The sequence below is a fragment of the Chaetodon auriga genome, chromosome 16 (assembly GCF_051107435.1).
Source record: "Chaetodon auriga isolate fChaAug3 chromosome 16, fChaAug3.hap1, whole genome shotgun sequence".
NCBI classification, from domain to species: Eukaryota; Metazoa; Chordata; class Actinopteri; order Chaetodontiformes; family Chaetodontidae; genus Chaetodon; species Chaetodon auriga.
Genome location: NC_135089.1, coordinates 6,245,954 through 6,259,373, shown reverse-complemented (window position 1 = coordinate 6,259,373; position 13,420 = coordinate 6,245,954). Strand labels below are relative to the sequence as shown.

The 13,420-nt window shown below is 44.2% G+C and overlaps 1 protein-coding gene across 3 annotated transcripts in view; it reads left to right on the top strand.

The window, feature by feature from the left end:
- Positions 1-217: 217 nt before the first annotated feature.
- Positions 218-13,420, top strand: part of LOC143333933 (SRC kinase signaling inhibitor 1-like) — a 95,826-nt gene continuing 82,623 nt past the window's right edge. For 2 of the 3 annotated variants that reach the window (XM_076752327.1, XM_076752325.1), the window contains exon 1: positions 566-728. In XM_076752327.1, the coding sequence (XP_076608442.1) occupies positions 707-728 (22 nt within the window). In that variant the 5' untranslated portion in view covers positions 566-706. Of the gene's footprint in view, positions 767-13,420 lie in introns of all 3 variants that reach the window. The other variant, XM_076752329.1, reaches the window with a different exon arrangement.

The following is a 13,420-nucleotide window of genomic DNA, read 5'->3' as shown; positions in this document are numbered from 1 at the left end:
ATGTCCCTGGACTCCCCTTTATTACCATATCATGGGATTTGCCGTAGGCGTGTAGCAATGCAGCGTGCCGCCTGTGTCTTTAAGAGAGAGAGAGAGAGAGTATAATGTGTAATGGGGAGGAAATAAGGCATGGAGTGAGCAAGTGAGAGAGATTGGTTGAGGGAGTGTGAATTTATCATGGGCAAAATTTGTGTTTCATTCTTAGCTGTGTGCTGAGCATCCCTGCACCGGCATGCACAGTCTCCCAAGGCTCATACTGCTGAAGAGTACGCCCCTCTCTCTCTCTCTCTCTCTCTCTTACACACACACACACACACACACACACACACACACACTCTCAGGCTCTCCCACTCAGCCTCATCCTCTCACACACACACACACACACACATACACACACACACACGTGCTTGCAGTCACACACGCGCAGTGCTGTCAGGAGCGCCGCTGCTGGACCACAGCCATCTCGCGAAGGAGGTTCCAGCGGAGGGAAGAGAAAGCCGGAGCGAGCGCGAGACAAAGGGAAGGAGGACGGTAGAAGGAGAGGAGCGAATAGGAGCGCGGGGACCGGCACAAGGAAGGAGAGACCCAGCGCTTTGTGAAGAACAGAAAGCGAGGGACAGGAGGAGGAGGGAGGAGGAGAGAGGAAAAAAGAGGAGGGGGAACAGGAAACGCGATCACTTTCAGCTGCAGCGGTCCGTGTCGCAGCATGGGCAATGCACCATCCCAAGGCATGTCAACCCTATCTCCATGCATACTTGTGTAGCAGGTATCTTTTTGATTCTGCGTGTTGTGCTGTCCAACCAGCTGGCTGTCCTCCTGTCACACTCTGTGAAAGCAGGGGATGGGGGGTTGGGCTGAGGGCTCGTGGAGCGCGGCACCGCTTGAGGAGAGTGATGCCGTAAGGTAGCATCAGTTAATGGGTAGTAAGGTAGGAGTGAGGCGCCTGGGGAAACGCTCGCAGGGTTGTTGAATACGAGGATGAGGTGCTGGAAAAACTGGGTGGAGGCACCATTTGTGGGAGCAGCAAGATATGGGAGGGGGCTGTTGTAGAGCAGAAGTACCATCAGTGGAGCAGGTGGTGCTGGTGGGTGTGTGTGCGTGTGTGTGTGTGTAAGAGAGAGGGAGGTGACTCGTGAGAGAGATTTTGTCATGTGTGTAGTTGAGCACAAAGTGTGAAAGTGTGATTGTGCTTGTGTGTGTGTGTGCGTGTGTGTGCGTGTGCGTGTGTGTGTTGATGTGGTTTCAAGTGCTGCTGTCAACCACATGGATGACCTCTGGGAAGCAAAGCGCTCCAAGGGGTGTGTGTGTGTGTGTGTGTGTGGAAGACAATAAGATACAGAAGAAACAAATATTGATTTGACTAATAAAAGAATTGGTGGATGTATTGATATCTTAATGAGGGGACGAAGCAGCTTTGCCTTACAGTAAGTGAATGGGGGATGGTATAAATAGATGATCGGGTGGGTCAACTCCTTCATGTGATGCTCTCTCTTTTTCCTTTGGGACTCTGTCTCTCTTTTCCTTCTTTTCCTCTAATCTCCTTTATCTTTATCTTTTAATCTCTCCATTTCCCTCTCTTCTACAGTCCCTTTGGTGAAATACTAGTTGCACACTTTGCAGCCTGAAAATGCTGTGCTTGAAAATGATCTCTGATTCCTGGTGAGAGGCAGGCATATCTGCCTCTAGACATACGTGTGTGTGTGTAAGCTACATTTCTGCATGCAGTATGCTCTGTATTTGCATTTGCATCCGTGTGTGACACCTGCGTCTCAGGTGGAGGGATTGTAAATCGAAGGAAAAACAGTATGAAAGTGTGCAAAAGGTGTGGGGGCTAAAGTGAGAAAGAATGGGGGAAAATACACTGAATGCATGTTGAAAGCATCCTGGTATTGAAAGGCTTCACTGACAGGCAACAGAGGAAAAGTGACCCCCATCAAGCTGCAGAGAAATAAAGAGGAGAAGAGGGGAAAGGGGCAAACGTTCAGTTTTCAGAGAAAAGGGCAGCACGGCACAGCTCAAGGAATTCATCCACCTTCATTTCCCTCTTCATTCTCCCTCACCTTTTTCTCCCTCCTTTCTTCCTCCCCTCCTCTTCATCCCTTGCATGCCTCTCACCCAGGGACAGTCTGGTAGCTAGTGGGGAGAAGGGGGGAGCGAGACAAGAGACAGAGGATATGAAAGACGGGGAAAGAATGAAGGGAAGTTTGAAAGAACAAAAGACAAAAAAAGGGTTGGTGCGTAGATGGACAGGTAAGTCGGATGCCGAGGTCTTGTGGGTGCTAACGGCAACCTAATTGTCTCCAACAGTGTTGAGTGTCTAAATGAGGTCATTACTTGGATGATTGCTTGGGCTCAACAGTGGAATAGTAAACAGCTCTTTAAATCTGTTTGCTTGTTGAGCTTCCTCTCAGATGTGCCTGGTGGAGAATATTGATGCCCTCACCTTGTCCGGTCAGTTTTTGGCTGCCGCGCTTCGCCTTGTTGCCGGATGACCTTTGAAAGGTTTCATTTCTCATTTCTCCAAGTTGATATTTGAATCCTCTTGTCAGACGTTCTCATCAGTCACTTTAAAGGCAGAGGAAATCGGTTTGAGGCTCAGGTGAAGGCAGACACGAGCTGCAGTGTCATGAGCCCTTTTATGCTGGCCAGAGGTCTGTGTGTCTATTGGATTTTTTTCAGTTATCACTGTAAAGCTTGTCCTTGGAGTTCTGTCTGTAGTCAGTGTCTATTTTAGAGGGATTGACATGGATTAGGCTGAATACTGAGCCACGGGTGTCTTTTTTTTTTTTTTTTTTTCTAAAAATGGAGAATTGACTTGGCTGAATGTTAAAGCATTGAGTTTATTTTCTATAGAAGCGCACCAGTTTTTAATTATGTGCTGGAACAAAAGATTTCGAGCTGTATGGATGTACAATAGTCAAGATTGACATTGCTGTTGGTGGCAATTCAAGGTACTAATTGAACTTAAAGCATCCTAAAACTACTGCCTTAAGCCATGTTAATGTTTGAGCTGTGCATTCAGGCCACCAGTCAGCCAGCAGTTTACCACATCACACTTAGCTTCGACCAGTAAAGAAGTAGACCATTTTCGTTCGGTAGTCACAGTTTAACCACTGCCTATCGCGGCAAATAGAAGCATCTTTATAAGCCCATTAGAGTTATACCAGTTCACAGTGCTAGGCTGAACCGTAAAGAATAGATTAAGCAGAGTCAAGCATTAAGCCCAGTATTAGCTTGCTGGAGAGCTAATGCTTATCGTAATGTTGCCATTGTGCAGAGACGGCAGATCCCGGTAGCTTTATGCCTCCATGTTATACCTAGTATGTTCAGCTGAGGTTTATGTCAACACACATGTCTGTCTATCTGCTGATCCTCTCCAGTGAGGCACAGCCAGAACTGTGTCGGAGGCGGCGAGGGGTGGCCGCAGTGCCTGAGATGCTGTTACACTGCATGTTGAAGTGATGTTATACTGGATGAAGGGAGAATACTGGCAAAGACAAAAACATGGCGTGGGTGTCGATGATCTGTGATGAAGAATAGGATGTGTTTGGATGGTAACATGCTGTGATTTACCGGACATAAATTCTGTCCAGTACTATTTGTACTAAGGCTGAAAGTATGCAGTAATGTGATGGCGTCTTGGCCACAGTAGCCTGCTGTATTCTCTCTGATATGTTCGAATCTGAAATTAGGATTTTGTGTTGATATTGGCGCAGACATGTTGGCAACATGATGACACACTCAATACTGCGGATGGATGTGTTGTCGGAGTGTGGATGAAGGAGGATAAACATTTGTCGACTTTGTTCAGCGAGTTCAGTCGTATTTCGGTCTGACATTGTTGAATCATATTTACATCACTGGACTTAAGATGATGTAAGCTAGACAAAGCTAGCATTAAGGAAAAGAAGCAGATAAACGCTTTTCTGATTGTGTGATAGATTGTGTTTTAAAACCAGCTGAGCTCTGCTGCTTTACCTTCTTTTCATTTCAGAGGACAATACTGGAAGCAATAGACAGGTGGACTGAACCGGGTCATCGTGTACCTGTCAGATATTTATCTAACCTGCAAGGACACAGCCTCAATTGAATCACATTATCTCCTTTCCTTTGTTGGAGTCTATTTTAATGTGGATCAGATCGCAAGTAATGAGAGTTTTTTTGTCTATTACCAAACCCACAGCTGATCAAACCTCTTAAGCATCTGGTATTGACAGCAGCATGCAGCCATGTGTGGATCCCAGTGTGTTTGTGTAGTCATTGTTTTGTACTTATGCACCTGCTTATTCCCTAGGTCTGTGCCACACAAAGCCCCATGAACGCCGCCTTGTGATTGGCTGACGATGATGCAATGTAGCATGGCAGAGGAGCTGCATGTTTGGAGGGTATTTCCGAGGTAATTGACCCTGCTGGGAATAGTGCTGCCGGAGTTGTACTGATGTTAGAGCAAATCTGCTAAACAAAATATTAACATGATATACAGGCTCCACGCATTTTGGGGCACAACCTCTCGTCCATAAAAGGGGTTGAGTGCGTCATGATTGTGTGATGGGAAAATGCCAAAGCAGTAAGCTGGCCCTTATGTTAGGTTTGCCTCATGCAGTGTCTTTGTCACAGCGAGCTGTCAATGCACCAGGGCTTGAGCTCACATATGTGCCCCCACATGCATGTGAGCAAATACAGCATGTGCTTTGTGCTCGTGCACAGAGGAGCGATGATATAATGCAGCATTCGGGCGTTTAAGGAGTAAATTGATCGAGGTGTGCTTCAGCTGAACATAATAGTTCTGTGAGGAAAAAAAAAAATCACGGCAGAGCTGGAGCTGTCTTCACATCTCATTAAGGAGTCTTTGCACTTTTCCGGTTTCATACTTGGGTGGGAGTCATTAGCGTGAACTGAGGTTGCAAGTCAAAACTCTTTGTGAATGGTTTGTGCTTTTACACCAGGGACCTGTGGCCAGTATGATGAGCCTCTCACAGCCGCGCTGTTAAGCACGCTAGCTAGCTCTCAACGTCATTAATGATTCAAGAGGTTAAGTATTACATACATTTACTAAAGGCCGTATTTACACGTGTGCATGATGATGGACTGAAGAATTTGAACCAACCTTGTTAATTCTTGTTTCAATAGGTGTTTTTTAGTCTGATATTGGGAAAAACCTACTCTGGTTTCAATTAATTTGACCTTTTCAGAGCAAATTGAAAAGAAAAGAGAGATATTGAGCAGTGACTTGCTACCAGGAAGTCCTCTGACCTTCTGTTCTCTAAAAGCACACTGGTCACTCTGTTAAATGTTAAAGTCATTTTCCCCTCTTATCTATCTTAAATAATATCGAGTCAAACGTGTCATGCTTGGATAAATTCCTCTCAGAAATCTCAATCAGATGGTACTTCATATTTGAGCATTTCAGTGTCTTTGTTGACCAGTTTTTTTCTGCTCATATGTGAACAATTTGACCTCCAACAGGGCGGGTGTACTTAAAAATGGAACTGAAAAGATGGGGATGCTCGGTTATTGGCCGTGATGTGATCATTCCACATTATAAATACAATTTCTTTATCAAGGTCGTTATATAATTCTGTGTTTCTGCTATCAGTTACATCCACTCAGTCTCGGCGGGCAGCAGACTGAGGTTTTACTGTCACGGCAGCCCTCATCCTTGTGTTATCTCACATGAAAATCATTCCTTGTGAGCTCCGTGCTGTGAGATTTTACAGATTTTACACTCGCGAAAAAGAAGGTGATGGTAACGGGTTGGTGCAGATAATGAGAATCTGTTTTGGAAGGGAAAAAGTTGGTGTGTTCCTATGAAGACAGTCAGGGAGCCACTGCTGTGAACTGGGAGCCACTGTTGTGAACTGGGAACCAGCATGCACATGGTTGTATTTGCTTTGAAATCACACTTGTTTATGATGACCAAAGAATTATTAACACGCAGGTTTGAACCATTCAAATATCTATTTTTTGTGCATTATGTCCATAACAGGACAAGCCAGTACAACGAAGGCCTTACTGTTGTTGTAGTATTTCAACATAAAAGTGTCTTTTAAAAAAGTCCATACCTTCACATTTCAAATTAAATAGATGAAATGATGTCCTATATCATGTTGAATTATTTGCTGTCCTATTGCTGTCGTTCCACCTGTCCTGGAAGATTACAATGTCCCAGACAAACGGGAGAAATCCTCGTCACTGATTATCTGATTATGGCCCCCAGAATGGAGAAAACAGATTTCTCAGTATCGCTGCAGCCACAAAATGGGCTGCAACGTAATCCCTTCGAGTGTTTGCGCACCATCAATGTATGACCACTAAAAGTGCAGCTGTTTTTTTGGTTTGGTTCGGCTCACATACTTTGTTAGGCTTCAGGAAACGTCATGATTGTGGTTAAGATGACCTATTTGTAACATTTATAACTCATTGTGACAGAAAGTATGGAGCTTTCCTCCTGCTGCTGTCCATTGCAGTCAGATAAACCACTTCCTGTCACCTGGTCGAGTTTGTGTGTCCGCATACAAGTGAGGTGGTGCAGCTTCTAGTCGGCCCTCTTTTAAAACAGCTAAGGTGTTCAGCTTGTTGGTTAGACTTCCAAAAAGGGCAGAAAATAACAATGAAATGACTCCACAGCAGCTTGTATAACACGATCCTGAGGCGATTGCACTGTGGGTCCAGGAGGCCAATATTTACTTCATTATCCTCGAGCTTGTCCCGGCTCACAAAGCTTTAGTTGGTCCACAGTGATCTGTTGGAAAAGTCTTGCTGGCCTAATGTGCGCCTTAAAAGCTCCAGCCTGTGAGTCATAAAAACAACTTGTCGTGTATTAAGGTGTTCTGCAGTGAGACGTTACAAAATGGACCCTAAATCAAAAGTAGCTTTCTGCTGACTGTTTGAGCGGCCGAGTGGTACAGGGCTGCTTTGTACTGCAGCAGCACAAAGAAGAGAAGAAGATCCACCTTTGTAAACATTACTCATCTAACGATGATAACACATCTTGGTATATTAAGGATGCGAAATCCAATTCTTCCATTTGTTCATTATTTGACAGTTAATTAGTCGGTTAAAATGTAACCTACCAGTAATTGCAGTATTTCAGGCAGCATTTGAAGGCAGCATCTGTTTCTGCTTTAGTCACAGTTGGTACAGTGCAGATCAGTTTGTGAAAATCCAGGAGATAATGGGATAAATATTCAGATTTGGTAGATACAAGGCAGTTGTTTGGAACTTTTATTTTTGTTTTGATTAATAGTCACTTTTTGCCCTTTTTGCATCTTTGGACTCTCTTCAGTTTTGCTGCATTAGTGAAACAGCAAACAGCTGCATTTTATGTTGAAATGTCGGCTTCACCAGCGTGTGAGCCGGAGTAGATAATGACAACTTTCTCACTGTGGTTAATTATAGAATATGTACGTTTCTCCTCTCCCTCCTCGGCCCACCCAGCCCGTGGCGCTCGGCACACCGATGATTGACAGCGTGCTCAGTAATCCCACTGTCGGTATTTCCAGGATGGTGACATCTTACTCATTTATGTTTACACAGTGTACTTTTGCATCAACTTATAAGACCTGCTGGTGGTGGTCTAAGAACTTTTAAATAAACTCAGGATTTTTTCAAACATTATCACACTGGATCAGCATCCTGAGTCAGATTGCTGCCATTTAACTGGAGATCACCGGATGACCATCTGACTTTTAATTACACTCTGGTTGTAATCTATGTATGTCACATCTTAGTCGTCAATAGTTTAGCTTCATCCAGGTTAAAGGAATAGCGTGATGTTTTGGGAAATGCACTTATTTGATTCCATACTGAGGAAGAGCTTTGGCAATACAGTTTTCCCGCCCATGCTCTAAGGTAAATATGAAGCTACTGTTAGCAGCATGTTAGCTTATCTTAACAGTTGACAAGAGGAAATAGCTAGCCTGTCTCTGTCCAAAGGTAACAAAATCTGCCTCCATCCACCTCTAAACATTACCCATACAAAAACTGTAAAGTATAAAACTAGTTTTTCAGGGGTCCCGTTTTTATGCTAAGCTATGCTAACTGGCTGCTGGCTCAAGAAACACATTTACCGCACCGACATGAGAGTGGTATCAATCGTCTCATCTAACTCTCGGCAAGAGTTGTCTCGTAAATGCATTTCTCATCGTGTTGATTTCTTGCTTCAACAGTTTTGCTAATAGTGATTTCTACCTCAACCATGTTACAACAATGACCTTCTCTCTTGCTTTATCTTCACTCATACACACACACAAACACACGAGTAAAGTTGGGAAAATGAACAACAATCCCAGGGCAATTTTACAGCATATGAGTTCTTTAAACACTCTCCCTGGCCACCATATTGGATTCTGTGTAAATTAATGCAATCAATACAACAGATCTGTGGTGGGCAAAATATCAGCAGCTCCTCCCAGTATAATATTGTCCAGTTCAATTCCACTGCAAACTACTGCACAACCTCAATAATCAATATGGAAGTAATTATAATACCTGACAGTGTCAATCAAAACTGAACATTGTTGTCTCTGTAGTTATGGCTGAGCTGGTGTATTGAATTGTCTTACAAGTGTACCTGTAAAAAGTGGCCAAAGCATATACAGAAGTGTAGTTATTTTAAAGATTTTTTAAAATTGTTTTCCTTTGTAGACCACAAAAAAGAAACAAGAGACCAGGTAGAAAAATGAGTCCACTGACGAGCTTTGTGTACCAGGAAGCTTCTTTCTGCATGCAGCCGTACATATTAGTACAACATTCACACCTCCTGAACCAAATGGCTCCTCTTCTTTTGGAACAAAGAGATCTAACATCCATTTGAGCCTCACCTGGTGTCACCTGAAATAGCAGCATGCACACACTCTGCTTTTAATATTCAGTAGAAATGGGGCACACCGTGTCAGATCCAAACGCATGTGCTTCCTCCCTGCACGGGACAGCATTAGTCTAAACATAGGAGCTGCAGATCATGTTGCACTGTTCTCCTTCCCACAAGTTTGTGTTTTGTTTTGTGGACATGTCTTTGTGGTTATTATTAAACATTTAAAGCCAGGTGAATGCTCGAAAAGGGTTCAGAGAGAGTTGAGCTGAATCACTTGCGAACATGTCGGAGTGTAGGTTGGAGTGCATTTCATATCAGGGAGAGCCTGATTTAGCTTACAATTCGGATACCTTTGGGCTAAAGGCATGGCATCTGTTACTTCACAAAGGGTGCTGAACTGTGAAGCGACTGAGAAACCTGAAAGATGGAAACAGTCGTTCCCTAAAACTTCCCCAGTAGAAAGAGAGGACGGAAGAAGTGGGGAGAGTTAGAGGAAATGAAGATGGTGGTGTTAGTGAGGTGCTAGAAGAAGCAGTAATAGTCTTCTTTCTTCTCACTCAGACCGTTTCCTCCTACGTTCTCCTCCCATCACTTCTGATTTTCGTTCCCAAGATGCTCAGGCATGAATACAAAGCAGGCAGCGCAGGCTCTGATGATTTTGGGCAGATTAGCCTCCTTCTGCTCCTGACTGGATCCAAATATCCCTCATCTCATTCTGGTCTCAGTCTCAATAGACTCCTTCACCATCTCCCTCTTCGCCCTTCCTCTCCGCTTGACACTCCACGTTCAGGCTAAAGGTTGATTTATCAAACTCTAACGAGAGACTTAGTATCGCTTTGCGAATTGAAGCATCAAATATGTCTGCGCTGCCTCGGGGCTCAGTAGCAATTTAGATTTCCATCTTCGCGCTGTCCCAGTCAACATTTAAACCTCCATCGCGTTTACTGCCAGTTGTGTACCAGTCTCAATGTCTTAAATCACTCATTCATATCAGTGTGCTCATATTCCTGTGTGCATACGCTGTGCTGCATCTCTTCATGCCATTGCAAGTCTCTGCGGTAGGAAAGACTATGCTCTGCAGCAACCCTGTGGATCACTTTTCATTTCCCTCCTCATTTTCCCCACTAGCGACCCTTCTGACAAGGAAACCAATTCCCACGTTATCGCCCACTAATATACATGTAATGACTTGTAACTGGCTGGGAAGCAGATACGGACTTGTATTATCTGGCAGTCCGGCCGAGCTTAATAGACAGATTTTCTGTAACACGGACCACCGGCGTCATAAACATTGCATGTGAAATCAATGGATGAGCCCAAACTCACTGTCACAAAGTATTAGAGCAGGGAGTCGGAAAAGGTCAGCTCTGTTTTCACCTGAGACAGACCTGCATCCCCCGACGCTGCCTGTGTTTTGTGTCTGTGAATCGGTTAGCTGGGTGGCATCCATCTCCTCAGTCTGAGGCATTAGCGGGAAAGCGAGGGCTTCGACAAAGAGCGCTGCATTTTTGAAACTGAAATACATAACAGGCACGAGAGATGTGAGCGCTGTGCTGAGGTTTTCTTAGATTATGAGCAGAGAAAGTGTTGGGATGGATTGGCTTTGTGACTAGAGAGCAGTGGGTGAGAAAGAGACAGAGGGAGGAAAATGGCTGTGCTGAATATGACGATGCGTTTGGTTTATGCCGATCCTGGTTATTGTTGCTGGTGGAAGTGAGTCACTCAGTGGTCATGATTTCAGCAGCAAGGAGTCGCCTTCTAATGTTTGACCTTGTTCAATAACTAGAGCTCTGTTGACGACTGCACACAGAGGTAATCACTGCTGAAGCCCGAGCTCAGCCTGTAGGTTATAACAAGGGTGTTTGAAGGTTGTCACGGTGTGGATGTGTTCCTTCGTTTGGGTTAAGTCTCTGTTCAGCGTGTTTTAAAACATTTCTTAGAGCTGCAAGTAACCATTATTTTGTCCTTTATTTGATTAATTGCAAAATTGGCTTGTTTTGTCCAGCCCAAAGCCCAGAGTTCACACTGAAGCAGAGAAATACAGCAAATCCTCACATTTGGGAAGCTGGAACCATGTGGCTAATTTGTTTGACGAATGACTTAAACTACTTGGCAGGTTCTTGGGGATAACTAGCAAAATCAAATACAGTCTAATACAGCAGGTTTGCAGTAAATCGTCCCCTCATGAAGCGTGTAATGTGCAGTTTCGCTGTGTCTGTTGTAGAGGTGTTGTGCTGGGGGACTGTTTTGCATCATACAGAGAGGTGTTTCTAATATTTAGTCTTCAGAATACAGTATTAGTAACACTTCAAAGTATTACATGGTGTAATTCAACAGCACTACAAGAGCAGCTGCTAAAATGAATGCCCAGTCCACATGTACACAGGCATTTTTTAAGCTTTTTTCTATGTATTTTGGCCTTTTGTCTACACAGTTTTAGGGTAATGATGGACGTGGCCAAAGTAGAGCTGGTGCTGACCTTGATAGGGCTTTTTACATGTTTACACATAAACGTACAGCTACTCTTCCACTATACTGAGCAACCGAGGCGTGTGTGAATGCACAGCGAAGGTCACCGCTGCATAATCCCACACTCCCCAACACAGGGCCAGCAGCCAGCATTGCCAGTTTTGGACGACACTGGTCAGACCTCTAGTTGCAGGTGGCCTACTGGTAATAACTTTTGTCAGGCTTCTGATTGGCCAGAAGGTTGGTTTGACAGTGCGTCAGTTGTCTTTTTCATTTTTTTCACAGGGATAGAGATTTTTTTTTTTTAAAGCAGCACTTTTGTGGAAGGGATTTTTTTTTTTAGAACGAAGGAGGAAAAAAACCCTCTTTTGTCCATAAAACAGTGTCAACATATCCTGAATAACGTTCGTGAGGGTGTGTGTGTGTGTGTACATCATATGTATACACACATACATATGTAATCATTTGGAAATCAATGCATGAATGCACACAGCTGACAGACATGAATAGAAAAGCGCTTCTCTTCCCCAAGCCCTGCGTTCCACCCACAGTTACTAGGAAACAAGAGGCTCACAGAGGCGGCTGTTGAGGCGGTGGAGGTGCAGTGAAGAAGGAGACCGGCAGCAGGGGGGTAACTTGATTATGAGAGATGAGACTCTGAGGTTAAATGCTGTATACATGCCAGACGCTGTATACGTTTCAAAAATCACTGTCATCAGCACACTGACACCTGTGCACGTGCTGCACTCTTTGTTTGACACTTAAGCTTCGCTCGCTGACACTAAATAGATATAGACATCGCAGGTACACAAGCTCACGTGTGATGTCTTTCACTTCCCCAGCTCTCAAACTGTGCAGTCACCCAGTGGGTTTTCTTGTTTTTGCTTAAGTTTGTCCCCCAAAACACACCTTTACATTGTCTGACATTGTGGATTCACGCTATCTCATGTGATGAATGTATCCACATCCCTAACGACCCCACTTACCAGTTCTTTCACACCGATAAACAATGGATTAACCTCATTGTGCATTCATGCTGTGTCAGCCAGCCATACATCAAGCAACTGATCTTCCAGCAGGTGTTAAGAAACATGGTGCTGCAATCCTGACCTTACAGTCTCTGTCTCTTTGTCTGTTTGTGCACGCCCTCAAGGATGTGCATGTTTATCTGTATAATGCATGTGTATTTGTGCATTTGCCTCCCTTTATTTTGTTCTAGTACAGGTGCTTCTAGTACAAGATGCTTGTACTCCAGCTCTATTATTTCACTCTCTGCAGAGCGGTGGGTGTGGCACTGTGCCTCCTTCAGCCTGCTGCTTTTGGTTTGGCAGATGTATTCTTGCTTGGCCAGGAACTCAGGGGTTTGGCTATTTGTCCGGCGTTGCAGCTTTCTCTCCTTTCTTTTGTGTCCTCTTGGCACACCAGGTTGCCAAAGGCCATCAGAGTAAAATATCAGCTCCACCTTCTACATGGCAGCAGGAATGTTGCACTGATGGCTGTGGAGCTGCAGTTAGAGGCTCCAGGGTTTGGCAGCAGGACTTATCCAGCCCAGCCCACTCCCTCCCACCGCCAAACAGATGCTTTGAAGATGGAGGAGTGCACACAGATGGGTTGCTGCCTATTATTCAGACCTTGGTGATATTTGTTCATTGAGTTAAATATTGCCAGGAATGCATGGACTGAGTATGGGACAATGGGCCCCTGGGCATGTAAAAGGCCCCCCACCCCTCCAACATGAGAGCAAGCTGTGTCATATGTGCTTGTCTCTTTTCCAGGCATTTGTGTCTCTTTGTGGATGATTTGCATCTTGTTGTGGTTGTTTTTTTATAGCCTGACCAATACAGGATTTGTGAGGCTGATACTTATTGATATTTGAAAGCTTAAAAAATCTGATAATTATATATTAATGTCTCTACACAGCTTAATTTCTTGTTGTTTATTCCGATACAGATATATCTACAATGAGCTAATATCAGCTGATGTATCGGCCAGGTTGTTGTTTTGCATTTCTTCATGGTTGTCTCGTGCCTCTTTTTCGGTCTTTTTTCAGTCATTTTGCATCTCTTTGTGGTCATTTTGTGTCTATTTTCGTGGTCATTTTGCATCTCTCTTTGTGGTGATTTGCAGGTGCCCTGG